The sequence below is a fragment of the Coloeus monedula genome, assembly GCF_965178545.1.
Source record: "Coloeus monedula genome assembly, chromosome: 2".
Lineage (NCBI taxonomy): Eukaryota > Metazoa > Chordata > Aves > Passeriformes > Corvidae > Coloeus > Coloeus monedula.
In genome coordinates this window covers 28,369,451-28,390,396 of record NC_138782.1, presented here as the reverse complement: position 1 = coordinate 28,390,396, position 20,946 = coordinate 28,369,451, and the positions used below count along the sequence as shown (strand labels likewise).

The 20,946-nt window shown below is 40.0% G+C and overlaps 1 protein-coding gene across 5 annotated transcripts in view; it reads left to right on the top strand.

Moving 5' to 3' along the window:
• The window catches only part of LOC309570393 (uncharacterized protein), a 32,330-nt gene extending 14,342 nt beyond the window's left edge, over positions 1-17,988 (top strand). For 4 of the 5 annotated variants that reach the window (XM_082277157.1, XM_082277155.1, XM_082277154.1 and 1 more), the window contains 3 exons: positions 954-1,063; positions 7,553-7,696; positions 17,907-17,988. In XM_082277157.1, the coding sequence (XP_082133283.1) occupies positions 954-1,063; positions 7,553-7,696; positions 17,907-17,934 (282 nt within the window). In that variant the 3' untranslated portion in view covers positions 17,935-17,988. Of the gene's footprint in view, positions 1-953; positions 1,064-5,966; positions 6,837-7,552; positions 7,697-17,906 lie in introns of those variants that run through there. The other variant, XR_014226250.1, reaches the window with a different exon arrangement.
• Positions 17,989-20,946: the final 2,958 nt, after the last annotated feature.

Here is a 20,946-nt window from a genome sequence, read left to right as displayed (position 1 = left end):
ACCCACGGGAATGCCAAGTAACTTTATATTATGACTGCAAATGCCGTAGTTTGTTTCTAATGGTTCTTCAAGACTGTGAAATGATTTATTAAGACAGGATCTGTGTCAGAGAGATTACAGATCAGAAGTATTCTGATTAAAATATTTGGCAGTCCGTGTTTGCTTTAAGATATGTTAAGAGACTAAAAGAATGATCTAGAAAAAAAGAAGTTACTGTAATGAGTAAAGTATTTTTCTCTTAAGTGTTTCTAAGAGCTTTTTCTAAATTATACATTTCACCTCTTCAAAGAACTAAGGAATTACATAAACACCTGCATATTTTCCCTTGCAGAAAATCCTACAGTAATGCCAAATGAATTCCAAATAAATCCTTCCTGTTTTTCTGTCTCACTGTGTATCAAGGTGATAGCTAGCATACTATCTAGATCATTGCTTCAACCAGATAGTTTATTTTCTGGGTAGTTTATATCTGTCATGAAATTGAAACTGCAGCAAAAATTTATAATCTACATGTAAATTACTGGTCTTTGAAAAATTATTACAGTTCCCCCTAACCTAGTATGTATCATTTTTTCAGGTCTCACAAACCCACCTACATTTAGGTGTCATGAAGGCCACCTAAATTAATACAAGGCTCTGAGTTATCTCAAGGTATTTACAGAAGTGTACCTAAACTTGTGTTGCCTAGATTCAATGCAACAAACTTTGGAGCATGTGGTCACGCTTAAAAAGACTTCTGCAGTTCATCAAGAAGCCAAGGCTTTGACCATGTGTCCTCAGGTGACTGGTTAGGTCATATTTGTACACCTCTACAGAAAAATAATAGGTTTGTATGGAGAAGTGTGTAAATATTAGGTGTCGTGATTATTATTTATCTTTTTGCAACTGACATAATCTGTTTAACTGTTGAATGTATTTATTGGTCACTAAATCTGTGGTCCCCTCTTCTGCAGGGTCTGAGGACCTTACATTTCCTGAGAAGGAGGAACTCTGTACTGTCCCCATTTAATGGGAAGGACTTGAATGCTGCACTAAGACTTATCTCTTCACCTCTCACGAGCAGGTATGCTGACCTTTGCCACACAGGGCTGTGCTATGGCCTGCAGGGAGGGTCCCCATGCTGTGCCCTTATGTAGCACGGCTGCATGGTACACGAACTGCTCATGGGCACATGAGGGGCACTGGGTTTTCTGAGGGGAAGCTTCTGTGGGGATGCTTTGGCCCCTCCATCTTCTCTCCGAAGGAGCTCAATACACTAAACCCAGAATTAATCTGGACATCCACCACACCTAGGGAGGAGAGTGTGCCGTGTCATGCAAGACACAAAACTGGGTTTTGTTCAGGCATGCAGCAAGGCTGGGACAGTGCAGGACTTTGCAAGCTGTCTATCCCTGTTGGCTCAGAGGGGATAGCATTCCTCCTCCCCAGCTGCTGGTGGCTCCAAGGAGTGACACTCTTGCCAGTGCCCCCCACACCCTCATGTTGCCCTGGGCTGGCTTCCTCTGGAAGGTACCACTGGGCTATCTGCAGCCATTGGGCTTGCCTTCTGAAATGAGGCATTTCTCCTCCATCTCAGCAGACCTTGGTTTAATTTGGGTGGTGAATGTTTACAGATTATACCCTCTACTTAATAATGCCTCTGTGACAGCTGTTTTGTCCAGCTATCATCGTGGTGTAAATGTTTTTAACCAAAGAGCCTTGGATACCTACTGACATGGTAAACTTTCTCATGTGTTTGCCAATTTGCTCTTTATTTGTCTAGGAAACTAGCTGAATACATAATGTATATTTTTTTCTCTCTAATTCTGTTTCAGATTAATGTTTAATCCACTAATTGAAGCAGTTTTTTCATTCTCTTCTCTGTAATAAATTACTAAACTGAAAGAAATGGAACTAAGATCCTGTAGCTTGAATTCGCTGAGCTTTTGTTTTGAGGTTGAACAGTGAATCTTAGAAAGCTTGTTTTTCATTTGTCCTGAAACCTTGCCCCTCCTGCCTCCTGCTTTTCATGCCAATAAAAGGTAACCAGAGACAGCTGGGGGTTCTCCTTCTGCCTCCCTGGAATGGGAGTGTCTTCTGAATGCCTCTTTCATGTACCTGCACAAACCCTGCTCTGCTAAACCACTACGACCGAGGTTCCCAAAGGTTGAATAGGTTTTCATTGCCTGCATTTCTGGTCTGAAGCAGACTGAGAGAAATGAGTGTTAAGTAAACGCAGTGGCAGCCCTGCCAGCGTCAGCATTCCAGCCTGCAGTGTTGCTCCAGACCAGGACACTGCTGGCACAGACTTCTGCACATCCAGCTGTCAGGGGGTTGTTTTACTTGCTCACAGTTGAAAAGAAGAGGGATGCAAGGCAGAGCAAAGAGTGGCAAGTCTAGTTTTTATGAGGCTGTTTATTTTTTCTGTAACAAGTGCGTGGTGCCTTATGGATGTTGAATGGGAATTTAATACACTGATAAAGTAAAATTGTAAACTTACCAAGTCTGTTTTCAGCTGCCTTTGTTCTGCACCTCTAAGCATCTGCAGAAAACATGTTCAACAGCACTCAGACACTTCTGTGAATTTATATATGATCTTATTCAGCACCTTCTGTAGAGATCCAATCACTTTGCTGCAGCTGATTGAAGTTAATAGAAAATGAAGGTGCCTGTCTGTCTTTCCATACCAGGCCTTTTGTGTGTGAAGTCAGTGCTCACAGGTTTTAAGTGAAAGCAGAGGTTTATTTTCAGTTTTATGTCATGAGCATTTTACACATTCTATGTTGCAGTTTAAAGATCAAGATTTAGGAAGTACTAATATTTGACAACAGAGGGGTGTGTATCTGGTGATTTCTGGTGTGTAGCAGGGCGAATTTCAAACACCCTAACATCCAGCTAACAGTGGAATTTACACATGGAAGTATTGTGCATTCATAACTTACTAATAACAATGTTGGCATATTGTCTGTTGTAGCAGGCAAAAGAACCTGCACTGCATGAATTAGGACTTTGTTTGCACAAACACCTAGGCATTGTGTAGGCAGGAAAATTTTCCCCTTCTACCAAAATAACCGTATTCCTTTACCACACGTAGCACTCATCAATTCAAGGCCTTCCCATGTAAAGACAGTTTTATTCAGGAGTGAGAATGTGTGCTCAAGTAGTATCTTGCAGTAAATATAGCGTGGCTTATGCAGATCCTTCCACCTTACCTTCTTCCAGTTGCTGTTCCATGACCTAGAGAGGTTACTCCTGTTCCAGCTGCTTCTTCAAGGTTCAAGGTGATGCCATCCCCATAGCTCTGTCATGTAGCTGAAGTACTGCCCTTCCTGTTTTGCTTCCCCTGAGCTGGTGGCTGTAGATGCAATGAGGGCATCTTGAGACATGTCAGGATTATCCAGTTAGGGTGCCTAACATGGATGTAGTAATGACGGCCAGGGTAGCGCAGTGGTGATGTTAGTGTTGACTTCTCAGCCTAATATGTGTTATATTAGGAAGAAGATGACAGGTTAAAAGGATTGTCACTATAGATGCAACTGTAGAAGTATTAATGCAGTGCATATATTGCTTTGCAGCAGTCCTGTGTCACCCATGACCTATGGCAGACACAGTGGGCAGGCATGCAGAGATGTCCTGCAGTGGAGGTGGGCAGGAGGGCTGGCTGGGCAGAGAGACAGCAGGTGTGTGGCAAACAGCACCACCAAATCCAGCCAGGCATCTCCATCATGCCCTGCAGCACCATGACTTCTGTGACTCAGAGTTCAGCTGCACATCAGCATGATTCTGGATGCTCAGAAACATAAGCTAGAGTAGAATAACTTGCCCTAATAATGTCCAGCATGAGTTCTTAGAGCATCTGAGGTAATGGTTACAAAAATGTGTGTGTAGACCTGCTAGTCTTCAACTGCTGGTCCCGGAGGAAAATTCACATGCAGACTTCAGAGTGACCACTGATGTAGAATGCAGCAGCTTCTTGGAAATGGGATGTAAAATATCTTTAGAGGGACAGCTTCTCTGTATACTCAGAACCAGGCCTAATACACCTTGGATTTGAGGTAATGGCAACTATGATTTCCTGAAAATAAAGACCCTTTTCCTCTTTCCCCTTTTTTATTCTTGCAAGTATATGTTACAGCATCATTAGGAAGTTTTTTTTTTTTTTTTTTTTACTCCTGATCGATGATGCAGTGTTACTTGATTAGTCATTACTTTTAGTTTTGTATGTAGCTGTTTGTCAGTTTATTGAAATGAACTGCCATCCGGGCACCCTGATCAAAGCAAAAAGCATGAAATCCCACGTGTTGCACTTTTGAGAGCAACAACAATGAATCTAACCTTTCACCCTTGACTTTCTTTTAACCCTAATTTTGAAAGACAGTAGCAAACAATTCAGCTAACTTCTTAAGTAAAAGAATATTCAAACTAGCTCGTTTGTAATGCAGTGCTCTTTTCAAGTGAATGGAAGGTCTTGGAGTAATGCATACAAATACAGAGGCTGGGTAAGTTCATTACTTTGGAGTTTCTGGTGTAGTAATAGCAGTGAAATGGTTAAAAGGCTGACTTTAAAGTGGTCACAATTAGGCTTCAAAGTTAACACCCCACCCCACTGAGATGAATGGGAGCAGTTGACATTTCTTAGTGCTATTGTTTCAGTCTGGCTTGCTATAGCTTCTAAAATAAGACAACAGTACATCTGTTTACATTCTGCTTCCGCAAACCCAGATGGGCTAGAAACTTCATTGTTTTTTAAGTGGAAGCTTGGATTCTGGAGAGTACAGCAATATCCACAGGGTATCTGTAGGAAGAAGAGCTGAAAGCCGCCTTAATCACAGACATATCCCCCTCCTCTGTAAACGTCTATTGTCCCAGGACAAATCTGTAAACCACGGGGGAAAAATAAAGTAATATATATTTGAAGTACTTTTTACTTACAACATGACATGCACACAATAACTTCTCATCAAGCCCCCAGCATGCAAATATTCATAAATGTATGCGGTGTTTTGAACTTTTTTCTCTTTTAATAGTTTGTAGAAGATAAAGGTCCTGCTTTTGCTGAATGTGGTAGCTTCTCTTAAGCCTCTTCCTAACAGAAAATTCTTGTCTCTAGAGAAGCCGGAGTTACACCCAGGAGAGTTTGAGACCAGGTGTTACTTTGTGTGCACATGGGTAGAATCCTTTAATTTACTTCTGAGAGTGATACAAGAAGAAGTAAGATTTTTTGAGAGGAGCATCTTGCATTTTTCTGATACTATCATATGGCAGCTACATTAGCTGGAGTAAGACCTTAGGAGCTGGAATGGTTTAATAAAGGTGCAAGTGGGGCCAGAATTTGGAGCAGATGGTCTCTATTTCCCCATGCCTCAGTTTGTGTAGGGAGTACACAGTGTCCTCTCAGACTTTTGTTGAGGGGTCTGCACAGTGGCAAACTGCCCTCAGTAGCAGCCAGAACCCTGTGAGAGCTTCTCTGATAAAAGCAACCCATTAGATATGCTTAGGCTGTAGATTGAAGCCAGCTGTGAATCTGTCGGAAAGATTTTCCTCATTGTGCTTTCATCAGGGTGGAAAGTTTGTGGCTTGTTTTGCATATATATGTATTTTGGGCTTCATTGCTGTGACTTTGCAAGTCCTAGAGCCTGCCAGTGATAAGAGCTCTCATGCATACAGGCTCCTTTTGTATGCTGGCACTCAGAGACCCTGCCTTCCTTTTGCCCATGGACAACACAGCTTGTGCATTGGAAGTGCCATTGTGGGCTCTCCCAAATGGTGTCTCCCAGATTTCAACCCTGGGTGAGTTGGATGGTGAAGGCAGGCATGCAATCTGTGGTTTGGGCTCATGAAACTTGTTTCCTGCCCAACTTCAAGCTGCATTTTCATCTGACTACAAAATACAGTGGCTCTGAGCCTCGATAGGCCTCTGGGTTGTCTGAGACAACTGTGGGCATTTCAAGAGTGTAAACTCTTTCCTCTCTTGTTCTTCTCCTCAGTTCCTGTGTTATGTGGAAGTGTGCAGCAATCTGGTCTGGATGAAGAAAACACCTGAGAAAACCCAAGAGGAATATTTGCTGTGAAAATTTCTCTCATGAGATTGTTTTAACTTTCTATTAAAAAACTGCTTTAAAAATAAAATAATGTTAAATCATGCTGGGAAAACCAATTTCAATGTGATAAAACTCCTACAGTGTGATGCAAGAACCACTCAATTCAACTGCAAGAGGAAGGGCATATTATTTAATCAAGCAGAGGGCTAGAGAACAGCATCAAGTATGCATTTGTTATATTTGTTTCCATTTTTTTTAGTCCATTTCTGAGTGTGGATTTCCTCACTGTTACACAGACTTGAGTTACATCTTGTGCATCTTGTGGAAGAAAATAGGTACCCTAAAAGACCTTCCAAATATAGTTAAAATAACTTCAGCAGGGCTACAGTAGGTCAGTGGCAGACAAAGAAGTTAGGGGATGTTTTGCCAGTTCTGTATATTTTAATTAGCAAACTGGCCTGCCTCCCTGTATTACAACAGCATTGTGATACCTAAATATTCAGAAGTCTAAGTTTTGTATGCTAACCCTAACACAGAGCATTTCTTGAATAGACCTTAAGAAAATATTGCTATAGCTTCTTTACTAGTTGTGCCCTAACCTGCTTTTTGCCTCATATTCAAGGGTGATTTTGACAACAGAATCATCTTTTAGGGAATATAAAATACCAGGGATTGAAAGGGACAGATCTGGACAGGGCAGGAATTTGCCAGCAGGATGACGTTCTAAAGCAACTTCCGAAAAATCAACATGCTATGAAAATAAATTAATTTTTTTAACCTTGTGCTTCCATTATAAGAGTATTTAGTTTTGAATAAATTGTGCATTTCCCTTTTGTGGCGTGTTTCTTTAGTCAATTTATATTTTGCATGCCTATTCCTCCCAGTCTCTTTACTGGTCTGAGCTTGCTTGCCAGCTGGTATTGGCCACTAAGCATCAGAATCATGGTTTTCTTTGGGCAACTTGGTACATTATGGCTGTCATTGTCCCATAGAAGATGAAGGATGCAGACGGTCACTCCTGTGGGTCTCATGAAAAATGCAATAGGAAAAGAGCCCAGCAAACTGAAACAATGTTTTTCTATTCATGAATACTAAAAATTGGAATGTCTTCCCAAAATAACCCTGAAGTTTTATTTCTTATTGAAAATTCTTTTAAAAAGTCCCAACAAAATGAAACAGTTGATATTTACGTAATCATCCCAAGTTAGGAAAAAAATGTTGAATAAAAATGTATTTTATAGGATTAAATGTCCATATTTTTTCAACTCTCATTATGATAAGGTTGTACAAGGATTAATTTTATTCTTTCTTTGTCTCATCCTTTTTCCATCCTAGACAAGGAAAGTAGTTTAATCTAACAGTTTTTACATTGTGGTCTGTGCACCAGAGCTGGCTTGTAAAACTTTTTCTTTCAGTGGTTTTATTGTTCAAGTACTGAGGCTTCCTGTTATTTCTGGCCATGCATTTTTTTTTGTGAATGAGTATGCTTAGACGAAAGAATAATGCTAATCAAGTATATACTTTTTGTACAGCTTTATGTTCTCATTAAATAAAAAATGGTACCTGAACTGCAGAGGTAGCAACTCCTCTGAAAGGCTGAGCCAACAGGAAAGAGAAAGTCAGCAGTGGATAAGAGAAATCTGGGATTCCTTCACAGGAAAAAGGAAACAGCACAGGTAAAACATAACACGGAGTATTGCTCTTAATGCACATATTTTAAACTTGATGGTATAAGAATTGTGTTTTGGGTTGTTTTCAAAGAAGAGAAAACTAATGGGGGGTTTAGGCTCACAGCAGGGACTAACAAACCAAGTAGGATCAACTACAATTTAAGTAGCTAAGTGAGAGCTACATGATCTTGGTTGCTGCATCATGCTGTTTTTGTTTCCATATTGCCTTTTGCAGTTTTATTGTTCTAATTCTTCATATTTGTGTAGTTTGAAGGTTGTTGTGTACGTGACTAGATTCACTCCCTACTGGGATATAGGCCAAGGTATTCAAAGTGATTGTTTATTTTGAGCACCTCCATTTTTTAAGGGTTCAAACCAGAGAAGTTTTGGAGTAGGGTGCCTTGAAAGGGAAACTCAGTTGTTTGTGTGGTTTGTCAACACGACATGGAAAGACAAAAGAAGAAAAAACCGGGTGCAATCAAAATCCTTGTTCACTTTTCATTGTCCCAGTGTCTGGTCTTTGGTTTTCTGAATCGAGGTGACAAGATTTGGGTACTGCTGTGCTGGAAACCGGAATGTGTACCTGGCCATGGTGCAGGCTGAAGGAAGTAAAGCTGAGCAGTGACATCACCTTTTCTCTCCATTTCTCTTCCCTAACCTTTTAATTGCCCTAGAGCTTTACCTAAGATGTAGATGTGGTCTTCTGGTGAGACAGTGGTGAGATCAGTGCTGACTGTACCATATGTGGAATAGGTGTAACAGCTACAGTATATATATTATAAAGCATAAATAACCTATGTATTCCACTTCTCTGGCCATTGTGTGGGTCAATCTACCCAATGCAGGGGTAGCAAGAGGACATGCCTTCTAAAAGGACAGCATGAGCATGGCTCTGTCAGGATACTTGGCTTAGAATTAACTTTCCCCTCAAATTCTTTCCTGCTAATACAGAGAAGTACAGTTTGTGTTGCTGGAGAAAATGCGTTTGCGAGAAATACGTGAGTTGAACTAAAAAAAAAGCCCTGGAAGCATTTCATCAGGTTTTATCTTTTTGATTACCTATTTTTAGAACAAGATGTCAGCTGATATAGCTCCTTTAAAAATGCACTTTGGATTTAGGAGAAAAAAAACCCAGCATAAGCTGTGAAGTCTTAATTGTTAGAAGTGCAACAATAGCTTAAAAACGGACTGTAAAGCCTGGTCTGACAGCTGGAGGAAGGGATACTTTATTAATAGTTGTAAGGAATGGGTGGATAGAGCCTTGAAAAGGCAGCAGGGGATATAAAAAGAAGCCTTGTAACATGAAACCGTTGCCAAAACCCCTTGCTGAACAATTTATGAAAGAGCCTGTGTCGCATAAGCATCAAGTTAATACACAGTGAACAGGATAAACAGCTTCTGACTGATTTGACTCACTGAAAGTGAAGGTGCACCAGTGCTGCAGCCCGGCTCTGCTGTGGCAGGTTGTTTAATGGGCTGGAGATGGACATACATGGCTCACTCTCTCACATACATGGCCAACTTCTGCTTTCATGACTCAAAGTTTCTGTCTGGCAAGCCACAGGTGAGGGCACTTGCTGTATGGTCATCACACTTCAGTATTTTACAGTCTGATAAGTCCCCTGAATATCCTTGCAACTGATAGCCAAATTGCTCTGCTAATATGACCTGAGACATATAACTCCAAACACTCATTTTCTGTGGGAGGTGGCAGGGAAGATCCCTCTCTAAAGAGATTTCTTGTAGCTACAATCTCTCCAAATTAAATCCCCAATTAAAGCACAACTGCATGTTTTCTGTGGCCAGGAGCTGACTGCATAGGGGATAACAGGAATGCAAAATCCCTCTTGTTGCTCCAGCCTCAGATGCAGGGCTTCTCTTCTTGCAGACTGCCTGGGTATCCAACTGAGCAGTGTCCCACATTAGACTATGACTGCCTGTTTATGACAGATCCAGATCACTGCAATTTTCTAGTTATTTAGAAAAGAAATCCTTAGGTAAATGTCAACAACCCCCAGAGGTTGGGAATGCCTTGGAAGCAGAAGGGCTGCAGTTGTAGGGAAGTTTTTATCTCATTTGCAATCGCATATCCATAAAATCGCTTTAGCACAGACTCCCTGTCTCATGCCGTGCTGACTCTGTGTGATATCTGACATTGTTCTTCCCTCTTTAATAATGAGAGCTCAGGAGGGTGGTGAGAGAGGAAATACAAACAAAAATCTCAGCCTGATTTTTAGCATTGTACAAAGTTAACCCATGTTGCCTGTTCCAATCCTAATCCCTCCTTTCAGGTTTGTCCTTTCCGTGTGGGTCAATGGCAACTCAGTTCCTGATACATCAAATCCAGAAACTTGCTGGGACCATCAGTATCTCTGGCAGCATCTCACGGTGCAGATGACACTTATTATGTCTGTGGTACATGGCAAATGTATTCTGAGGATCAGTTTTCTGTGGACATGGTATCAGCATGGCTTCTCTTCTCTGCTGCTCCCCTCAGTTGCAAGTGTGTTGCACCTATAGGAAGTGTTATCTCTCTTCACTTTAGTTTTAACCCTGTTGTTAGGTTTGTTTGCTGTTTTGCTTTCCCTAGAAGATAGTTTTTGTTTTTCACCAGTGATCTTAGCCAGCTGCACAGTCTTGATGGCAATTTCTGCTCCTGCTACTCTGCAGCAGATGTCCTTTCTAAAGTGTTTCTTCTCTTTCTGTATATTGTACAAAGCAGGTTTCACCTTTAACAGCTATTGTTTGTTTGCAAGGGGAATTGGCAAGCTAGATATTTTCTTGCAGCTTTTCCTGCACAACCCTTTTTCTTCACCTTCTTGCCTTCTCTGTGTGGTACCAGTACTGGGAACAGCAGACCTGCCAGATGAGCTGGCAGGTGAGCTGTCATGCTGTGTTTCAGCTTTACTTTGGGTGGTATAAGCAATTAGCTAGTTAGAAGACCAGCCCTGCATTCATGAGATATTTCTGTGCTTACAGGTGAAATAAAAATGCAAAGGTAGATATTGCTTGTGGCACTGGTGAGGAGAATTGGTGTTGCTAAGATGGGAGAGGAATTGCATTTCCATTAGATGTTTGGGATTTTTCCTGCTGGATTATTTCCTTTTCCGTACAAGAGAAGTATTTAAGGGTCTACGCGTTCAAATGCTGTGTAGGAACTTGACCAGCCTAATTGCGAAAAGAGGATGATTGCATCTGCACTCATTGATAACTTCCAGGGTGAGAATCCATTATGGTAGACTTTGTAGAATGTGATCAGGAGGAAAGGCAGAGACAAATCCTCTTTGGTGTAACCATGGGTAAGATATATAGCCACAGTTTTCTTATCAAAACTGTGCTGGTATGTGACAGAAGGCGGGAGAACATCCCTCCTCATCCTGTGTTAAGGGGCACATACTTATTATTTCTGTTGACACAGCTTGTAGTCTGGTTGGATTGGCTCCCTCTTTTTGCTCAGGTATGCTTTTAGTGATCATACATTCTACCCATGAATGCTAAATTGTGGTTTGATTCCATGTGTCAGCTGCTCCATACTGAAATATGTTCACCAGAATTCCCAATTTGGTCCCAGGGAGGCCTTCCTTACAGTTTTCTAAATGATGAAAAGTTGATGTTATAAATATTGTTAACCATGCCTCTGATCCACAGAAAATATCAGTGACATTAAAGGAAATAATTCAACCTTCTTCATTGTTTTTACTCAGTTTAGGTTTCAAGTATGTTAAGCGTCCTAGCTATAAGAGAGCATATTATTGCTTTTGTACATTATTGCTGTTATAATCCAGGAGAAACACATCCTTTCAGGACCTACTCCTTATTTAGCAGACTAGAAAAATTTAAAATAGAAGACATCACATGATGCTGATACTGCAGTCCATCTGTAGGGAGACTTCTTGCTGCTCTAGGAGAGGCATGGTGTTGCTGTGCTTTGGGAAACAGCAGGACCATTACTTCCAGTGACTGAGGCACGTTCCCAGTATGCAGGGCCCCACACCCTGATTTTTTTGAGGTAGGCAACTCTTAAAATAAAGTTATCTGTCTTTCCTTTGTTGGCCTTTTTACTACTTTTAGACATACGTTGCCTTTGTGAGTCTTCTTTATGATTATGTTTGCTAAAAAATGCAACTGGTTTGGATTCCCCACCTAAATAACTTGACTGAGAACCTACAATACTTGCTGTTCTCCCTCTTCTTCAAAGCTAGACTAAAATTAATGAAAACTTGCAAATGGTTTGTTTAACACACTATTTTTTTTTTTGAGATTCTTTTTCTCTTCTCCCTCTCATCATTGCAACTTGTGCAGCTTCCTTGTACTGTATTTCTTTAAACATTATGCAGAACAGAGTATAATTTTGCTCTTTACTTAGACTTTCAACCCTTTGAAATGAAATCAAGCGAGTTTGCCTGTACTTAGCTGGTTAGAGTCTTAAGAGCTTCTACTGTTTTGCTGATTAAAACAGATTTGATCTTTTGTCTATCCTCTAGATCAGCAGGTTAATTTGTGATTTTTAATCTACAGCAATATCACAAAGTTGTAAGGTATCACTGCACACTTCCATAGGAAAAAAAATGTAATCACACCTGATTTAGCCAAGGTTTGTAAATTCTAGTGATCAGACTACTGACTCTCCTCGGTTCTATATAAGTGTAGAAGATAGAGAAATACAAAGTACCAGCAATTTCATCACTCCCTCTAAAGCCAGGACTAAATATCATGGCATAAGTACATATATAAATATATACGTATATATGCAATTCTGTACATGTTCTCCATCAGTTCTAAGTTACTAATATGAATTTGATCTACACTACTCATATATACACGTGATAAACATATGATAAAAAGGCAAAAATGTCTTGCAGAATTTGTGGTCTGAGTGACAATATTTACCCCATATGAATGCCTACAGTGTAGTAACTTAAGTTCATTCCTCATCAGATAGATTAAGTTCATTCATGTCCTAATAAGTGGTAGCTGCTCTAGGAAGCCCTCTAAGCTTTCTATAACCAGACGTGCCACTAGTAATCTTTCCAAAATGTGATGTCAATGGAGCTGCAGCTGGTTAAAGGGCTATGCAGGGCAAAAAGTGGTATTAGTGGCTAATAAAGGCTAACTCTTTTGCAAGCAAAATTAGCTTGCTTCACTAGCTTGTTATGACTTGAAGTGTCTGGCCATTGAACTATGCATCTGGCTCATTTGTTGCTCTCAAAGAGATCCCACCCTGACTGACAGCTGTACTGGACTGGAAGAAAGTAGCCCAAATGAGTGAGAACAAGAGGACTTCAGTTTGTGTGACTTTAGGACAGTAACAATCCATACAAACAACCTTCATAAGAAAAAGAGATGAACCCAACAAGGAATGTGTGTGATATAGGTCCTGGATCTGGGAACTAATTTCCCTTAACTGACTGGCTGCTACTGCAGAGCTTTGTTGCTCACAGATGCTGTAATTGATTCACGTTGTATGCAGCTACCTAAAAGACACAAATGTCCAGTAACTGGTTGCAACAACCCTAAATAATCACTAGAAATTTAACTTCCAGTGCACCCCAGATGCTGTGATGCTCTGAAGTGATTAAAACAGCACCAGAATAGTCCAAGCTTTGTGGATGTGTATTTATTTTTACTCAATGGTGTTTTGGGGTAAATGCCACATCAGAGTGTTTTTATTACAAAGTTCCTGTTCCTGCTCAATGCAGCTGTACCTATTCTAAACTCCTTCATCAAAGGCAACCATTTCCTTTTTTTCTTAATCTCAGATCAGTTTACTGAGAGCAGTTGTCCCTGACTTCCTTAAGCTTGCCCTGCAGAAAAGCTTTCGTAAAATCTTTCCTACGCCCATTCTTTCCTTTGCACATGCTTAGAAGTGTGTGTGCATGTGTATAAACATGGACACACACATGTGCCCATGCATATTTTAACCAGTTTCTGCTTCAGTCCTACAGCCTTGTGCATGGTCAGGCTGGGAAAGGACTGATGGAAAACGTTACTGCCAAAGAACAGTGAAACACTCACTTCCTTGTGTACTTCCAAATGATTTTAATGCTTTCTTTATTTATGAGATGTTTCAAATTTCTGAACTTTCTGATAACATTACATAGACAAATGTGCACTGAGGTCAAGACAGATTATTTTTTCACAGTGGTATTGTTTTTGCAGGTGATTTGACACTCAGTGTTAATACAGGTCACCCAGAGTGACAGGTTGGTGATGTTGCCTTTTGTGCAATTAAACCCTTGAATGTTGTTCCTGGATTGAGAGTTTATAGAAACCACATGGAAATATTGGTTTATGCTGTTAAGCAAATTTTGGGTGCCAAACTTTTATTCATTATGAAGCAGTATTTGAGTTAAAAGGAGACCTTGGACTAATGAACGAGTTTGGCTTCAGTAGCACACCTGTGACGTTGCTTTCTTTGCACCAGAGACCCCTGTGAAGTGCTGGCTCCAGTGTTTTGGTGACACTGAAAAGGGAAGTCTCTCAAGAGAAGACCCATAGGTCCAACTCATCATGGCAAAGATGACAAAGCAGAACTTATGTAGAAATTGAGGCTTCAAATTGGACTTTTCCATCTGTATTATTTTGTACCTTGTGAAATTTTTGTTTGATTAGCCATAGTTGGGTACAACTTGGATGCCCAGCCTTGTGAGAGGCAGAGAGATGGTAAGAGACAGTAATATAAATGATCTTTGGTTACCAAGGATCTCAGGAAATCATGCAAGAGGAAACTCCCAGTATTTTCTTTTTACACCAAAAGGGATTTTTCTCACACATAAAAAAAAGAAGAAAAAAGTAAAGGCTCATTGATCCAGACATAAAGATATACTAAAGCATTTTGTAGGGCATAGTCTAACTTATGTCGTTTAATGATGACTTTTCACATTGAAAATATAATGAGAAATTCTAGAAAAGAAATCTTGTAGCTACCGGGATGGTAGAGAGGCTAACTGGAGCTAACACTGGACCCAGAACAAAACTACCCAGTCAGGGATGCATTTGGGGAGGTAAGTTGCTTGCCATGGTACATGAGAGATTGATGCTGAAGTGTCCCCCTCTGCTTAGGTGCCACCACAGAATATGGCAGGAATGTGTCAATGCTGCAGACCATGCTCAGGCTGCAGGTGACAGTCAGTCCTCTTTATCTTAAGTATGGAAGAATTAGTACTCTGTATTACCAGCAAAGACCTGTAGAAAATTTCTAAAGATATCTTGACTGAAAAGGCAGAATAGTCTGTTTCTTGCTGAATCACACAGCTTCTCTGCAAGGAAGCAACAAAGTACTGAAGCAATGTAGGACGTGATATCTTCCTGCCATTGGCAATGTTCTTTCTGTCAATTTGGGTCCTCGAGTAGAATAAATCTTGAGTCCAGTATGGGCAGTGGTAGGTTGGGTTTTCATCCTTTACACGTTATAGTCACTGTGGCCAAGGTTGTTACCTGTCCTTCTCCTTTGCCTGCTGAGGAAATTCAGCTCTATATGAATATTCTTTATTGTGTTCTGCTGTTATCACTCTACCTCCATGGTTTCAGCTCTTCTTGGTACCCCTTTCATCAAAAGTAAAAGTGCTGCTCAAGCTTTGTTTTTGTGTCTTCAATCTCCCTCGTTTCTTCTGCTGTAACTCCACATCTGTACTTTTTATTTATGGTTTTCTGTTTTTAAGTATGCAAAAAATAGCACCATGCCAGAGCAACAGCCAGCAGTGGTGCAGCTATCCCAGTGCTAAGCTGATAACACAGAGAGAGCTGAAGCATTTCTACTTCTGTGCTTTGAACTCCTTCTCAGAGCTGGTTTCCTGATTTGTCTCATTAGCACTGATTTGCTTTGTACTCTGAGTGCAAGTGCTCAGTTGGTAACAGAGCAACTACATCTCCATTTTTTCTCTAGCTTAAGCAAAGCAGCAGTAATGGCCACCTCTCCCTGTTTTTTCCTTGGCAAACTTCCCAGAAAGAGGTGTACTTAATTGTAATTTGCCCTCTGTGGTCAGCAGCAATATCTCATCTTTTAGTGTCTCAACAGCACCACTATGTTTAACTCTGTGTGTGACTAAGGCCTCATCTGATCTCATACAGAGTAACCCTGTATTTAATTAGGCTGAATATATGCAGCAGAGATGATCACATTTATTGTATAAACAATTAATTCCTCTTTCATTTGCTACTTTGTCTGCTTTTTGTGACTTAAAAACAAACAAATAAAAATAACCCACCACTTCCTTTTGAAAAAATAATATAATTTTCTGGGGAAGGCTTCGTTTGTGCATCTGGTGTATCTTACTAAAGCTGGTTTTGAATTTTAGGCAGACAAGCAATTGTCTGTCAAAACACTTCAAAACAAACCATGAAATGACAAGGCCATAAATCCAGGAGTGGCACAAAAGTGGGAATATGAGATCTGCAAAGTGTAATATGAGTCTTTTAGTCCAACCTCCTGTCTTTCCACCCTGGTGCTAAATATACTGCTGACGTCCTTGCAAGAAAAGAAACACACTGGGCTTGGACATCGGTGTTTTTGCCAGAGCAATGGGCACCCTTAGCTTAGGCTTAGTTCCATTTCTGTAAATTTCCTTGGTAATACATGAAAAAGAAATGTCAAATTATTGTAATTGCATTTGTGACTTTGGTGGTGAAGTTTGGCAAATATCAGATCATCTTAACAAAATGTTAAATTTTAAATCCAACACTAAATCTAATCTGAAAGATTATTTTAATACAAATAAAACAGACAACTTTCCTTCCAGGTACATATCATGCTCTTCAGGAAATCCTGTCCTGGCTTAAGAAAAGTAAAGCTTTCATCTGAAGTGCATTAATAACTGTTGTAAAGTAAGAAGGTTTTTCCAAAATGTCTAACTTGCCTGCAACATTTGCATCAGCTAAGTCAGCAACAGTTTTCTAGCCACTTTTGTATTGTATTTTATGCAGGAGACAGATAACCAGCCCTGTGTGTCCTGGAATAAGCCTTTCCCTACTGTTGGTCATGTGTAGTTTGTTTTTTCATATCTCTAACCTCATGGAATGTAAGGAAAAGTGATACTGTTGAAAAAAGGTGAAGAAACAAATTCAGGTTGAAATTAAATTAAAAACTCGACTTGACTTTTTTTGTGTGTGTAAAAAACAGATGTTAATATTGAAATATTATTATCCAGCTTTCCCAGATGTCATGTCTTTCACCTACCCCCATCTTTCCCATTCAGTTTTATAATCATGCTTGGTCATTCCCAAACTGTATTTTTGGGGAAGTGTGTGATTTGCCATTTTGAACAGAAAACCCATCCAGTTTTGTAAATAGCACCTCATAAGGAGTTTGCAGCAGCTTCTAAAATATTCTGTGTTAATGACAGGACTTCTGTTTTTGAACTTTTATGTGTAACTCTGCTTTGTTTGTTAATAGCTAACTAGGAATGATTTCTGATAAAAACATTGATTTAGCTTTACAGCAAGCTTTTCAAGATCTCTTTCAGAATCTCTTTCTGTTGCCATTCAATGACTAGTTCAAGTCTCTTTTTAAGGCTTTTATCTCAATGTTCTAGTTAATTAATTGTTAAATGAAGCATTTGATGAGTTTTAAAATATTAAATATTGTATGTAAGTTGCTTACGAATTCAAGTAGGTTTTGTTAATGTGATTTATTTCAACGTGTTTGTATAAACAGTAAGTTTAATTAAATAATTATGAATGTATCACAGAGGAGTAATCCATTTTATACTTTTTAATATAAGACTTAAATGCTGCCCCAATGTGTGTGCATTCCTAACATCTGAATCTGATACAGTCCTGGGGATAAGGACTGGCATATGCCACATGTCAGACATGGTTGGTCATGGCTCTGGTGTGGGTGTGCCCACATCAGATTGAGCATTGCTGTGCCCCTTCCTCTCCAAGGGTACAGACTCAAGTGGGAGGACTACAGGATCATTTTTCTGGGGAGCATCCTTCTCCCTGGCTTCTGTGCCCCAGGGACACTTGCCCCTGTTCAGGATGCCCCATGAGGCTGTCACCTTTGAGGGAATTGCACGGCTCTGTACTCCCTGTGTCTGTCCAGTTGTGATCCCAGCTTCAGCGTGAGGAGGTAATGCTGCCCTGGAGATGCATGTGGGCATCACTGTGGAGCAAATCATGGCAAGCTGATTAGAATTATAAGTTTTCTGTCTGTGAGACCAGGTAGGCTTTATAAAATTTTTGAAGTTCTAATTTTCAATGTTTTTTTGCATTCTAGACCCTACAGTGACCTTACTGCTGGCTGATTCCAGAGAGCCACCTTGTTGCTCTGAGTTGGAGTTTCTCCATCTCGAAAATCAGAGGTAAGGATCAAAGTATCTTGAGACAGTGGAATGAAAAGTACTGTGGTTATTATGATTATACTGCTTGCTGCCAATATCAGAAAGGGAGATACTCTGTTCTTATATTCAGAGAGAATTAAATGCCATGAAACTAGTGGAATTGTAACAATAGCATGAGGAATGCTGGTAAAATACCAGCATGACATGGCTTGAGTTTGAAGTATTATATTTTTTGCCACATGTTAGGAACCACTAATGCTGGTGGCTACTGTAACTTATTAAGAATTGTATGGGAATCTGTTTTCAATATCTGTGATTTAAAAATATCTTGGAATGTAACACTGGAAAAGAAAAAGAAAATATATTTCCTGAAATCTGCCTCAATGCCATTTTATCACTGTCTAATTTCTGCTGGTGGGTTGTTTTTTTTTTTTTTGTGTTACGATTTTATGCACAATTTCATCATTTTTCCAAAGAACTGACCTTTAGCAGAGGTCACATGCTGAAAATCACCTGGGTAGTCATACATGTTTTGTTTTATTTTCAAAGAGACTATTAAACATTTCAAGGAGAAGTATTTGTCTTTCTGATTTCTGTAGTGCAAAATAGTAAGGAAACTTGAAGCGTTTTCTCTGTGTTTCTGCCATGTCTACAGATTTTTTTTTCCTTTAAGTATTTGAACATTACAGCTGAAAGGATCTGATTAAACACTCTACGCTGTTTACAGTTCCTATGGCCTCTACTTAAACTGCATTAAACACTTAAAACTCAGCCTAACTAAACTGGAATGGATGCTTTAAAATAAGAATTATCTTCCATTTTATAATAGGGGAAACTGTAGAGTTACAAGTATCATCATGGCGACTTTTCTTCATAAACAAGACAAACAGCTTTAACTCATGGATAGCATAATTTCTGCCCTGTGGTCTTGAAAGCTCAGTGAAAAGAACAGGATATCACTACTGAGTCCAATTTTTAGCTTGGACACAGATTTCTTCTGTGGCTTAGAACAAGTTATTTCTTCCTCATATGTTTTAGCTTACCAGCTGTATAAAACATTTGAGTGCATGTTCTTGCAAAATGCTTTAAAGCAGTGAGGTGAAAGTTTAGAAGTTCTTTAAAAGAAGTTTCTGTGAGGTCTCAGCCTGCTTCCATATTTGTCAGTGAAAATTTTACCATAGACTTAAATGGCCAGACTTAGGGTTAGAATAAATTTCATTTAAATTAGTGACTTTATGTAGGTATTTGTATTAATAAGGCTTCTGGTCTCCCTGGCACCTCATTCCAATTAGAACTTGATTCTCCTAAGCTGTACTAAGAAGCATACAGGAAATTAATTAATTGGCCTGATTCTTCTCCTTTCACCTAAGAACATACGTTCTGTCATCTTCAAATCATATTAAAAAAAAAGCTGCTCACACCTGAAATGTCATCATAGTTAATTGGTTTGGTCTAAAGGCAGCAAGATCCAGAGTTTCTGAACCTCAAAAGGCACTGGCAGTATTCCCTTTGTTTAATAAGGGATTCCAGCCTCAAAAGCATCGCTGCCCTTAGATGTGATATGGAAGTAGGAGTGAGTCTGTTTATAGGCTGTACATGACTCAGTAGGACTTGAAGGTTAGTTATCCCATCCTGAGAGCACTTTAAGCCTTCCAACAAGGTGTTCTGGTGAGGAAGTGAGGAACAGCAGGGTGTACTGGCACCCATATCTGCTCTGAAATTGATACTGCCAGATTGTCCCAGGGCCTGAGAGGTTCAGCATCTACATGTGTCTATTTACTGGTGGTGAGCCGATTATCTTCTCCTGCTGATTGATCTCAGATGTCCCATATACCTGTTGGCTTTCTAAGGTGTGTAGTGGGGTACCTTGTTGCTTTGCAAGGCTCAGGTGGATAGCTTGTGTGGCCAGAAGTTTGGCCCTAGCGATGCAGATTGTCCTTAGTTTCTTCCTCAAAGTCACTGTGCTCAACTTTTCACTGAGCTTAACGTGGCCTGTGCTTCAATCTTCTGGAGGTGGCTGAAGCAGATAGGACCTGAATGATAACAGGCAGCAGCCCAGGAGCACAAGGTTTCCTGCTGTCCTGATGGCCGTGCAAATATTTTGTGCAGGAGTGACTTCAAAGTGGCTTTTCTCTAGACTGCACGTCTGTGCAGCTGTACCTGGGAGGACAGTTCCATCAGAGAGCAGGCTTGTCTGTCCTTCTATCAAAGCCTACATGTTGCAGCTACACATCTAGGTATGTGGCATCCTACAGCAACCTACGGTTATGATCCAGTGGGAGAGGCAAATCTAAATGCAAATACAGGTATTCCAGCAAGTCCAAACTTTTCTCAGTGTCAGGTGGTATCTAGTGGCTCTTCAATACAGGAGCAATGTTGCCAGGTGGTTTGTATGTGGTAGTAATGCTTAGCAGCAAATTAACAAGTAGACAGATGAAGACACAAAAAGAAAACTTGCAAATACAGTATTCTGATTTGGGAAATTTTATCCTCATTGTCAGAAAAACAATTCTTCTAGATGGACTTGATAGCATAAAAGCACTGTAATTTTAGTAATGTTATTTTGGACATCAGAACTTCAACACCTAAAATGATGTAAGGTGTTGGAACAAATATGTATGCAGAGTTTGGGCTTCGTGGCTTCACAGAATTACTCATACTTCCTTTATTTATAAAAACAACCACATTTCTCACATCCTAAAAGTGACAGTCCTACACTGAAAAGAAGAACTATGTGTTCCTTGAACACACTGTACCCGATGCACATGCAGGGGTTAAAGGGTTCACAGCTCAGAGGAAATGGCATAGTGGCTAAAAGCTACTTGGGAAAGGTCAGCTCTGAGGCAGTTGTGAGTTTTCTGTTCAGTGGCCATAACACTCCTTCTCTAAAACAAGTTATTTAATTGTCACTACAAGGAATGAATGGCCAGATGAAGCAGTTCTTTTACAATTGGAATTGGCTGAGTTACTTTTCAT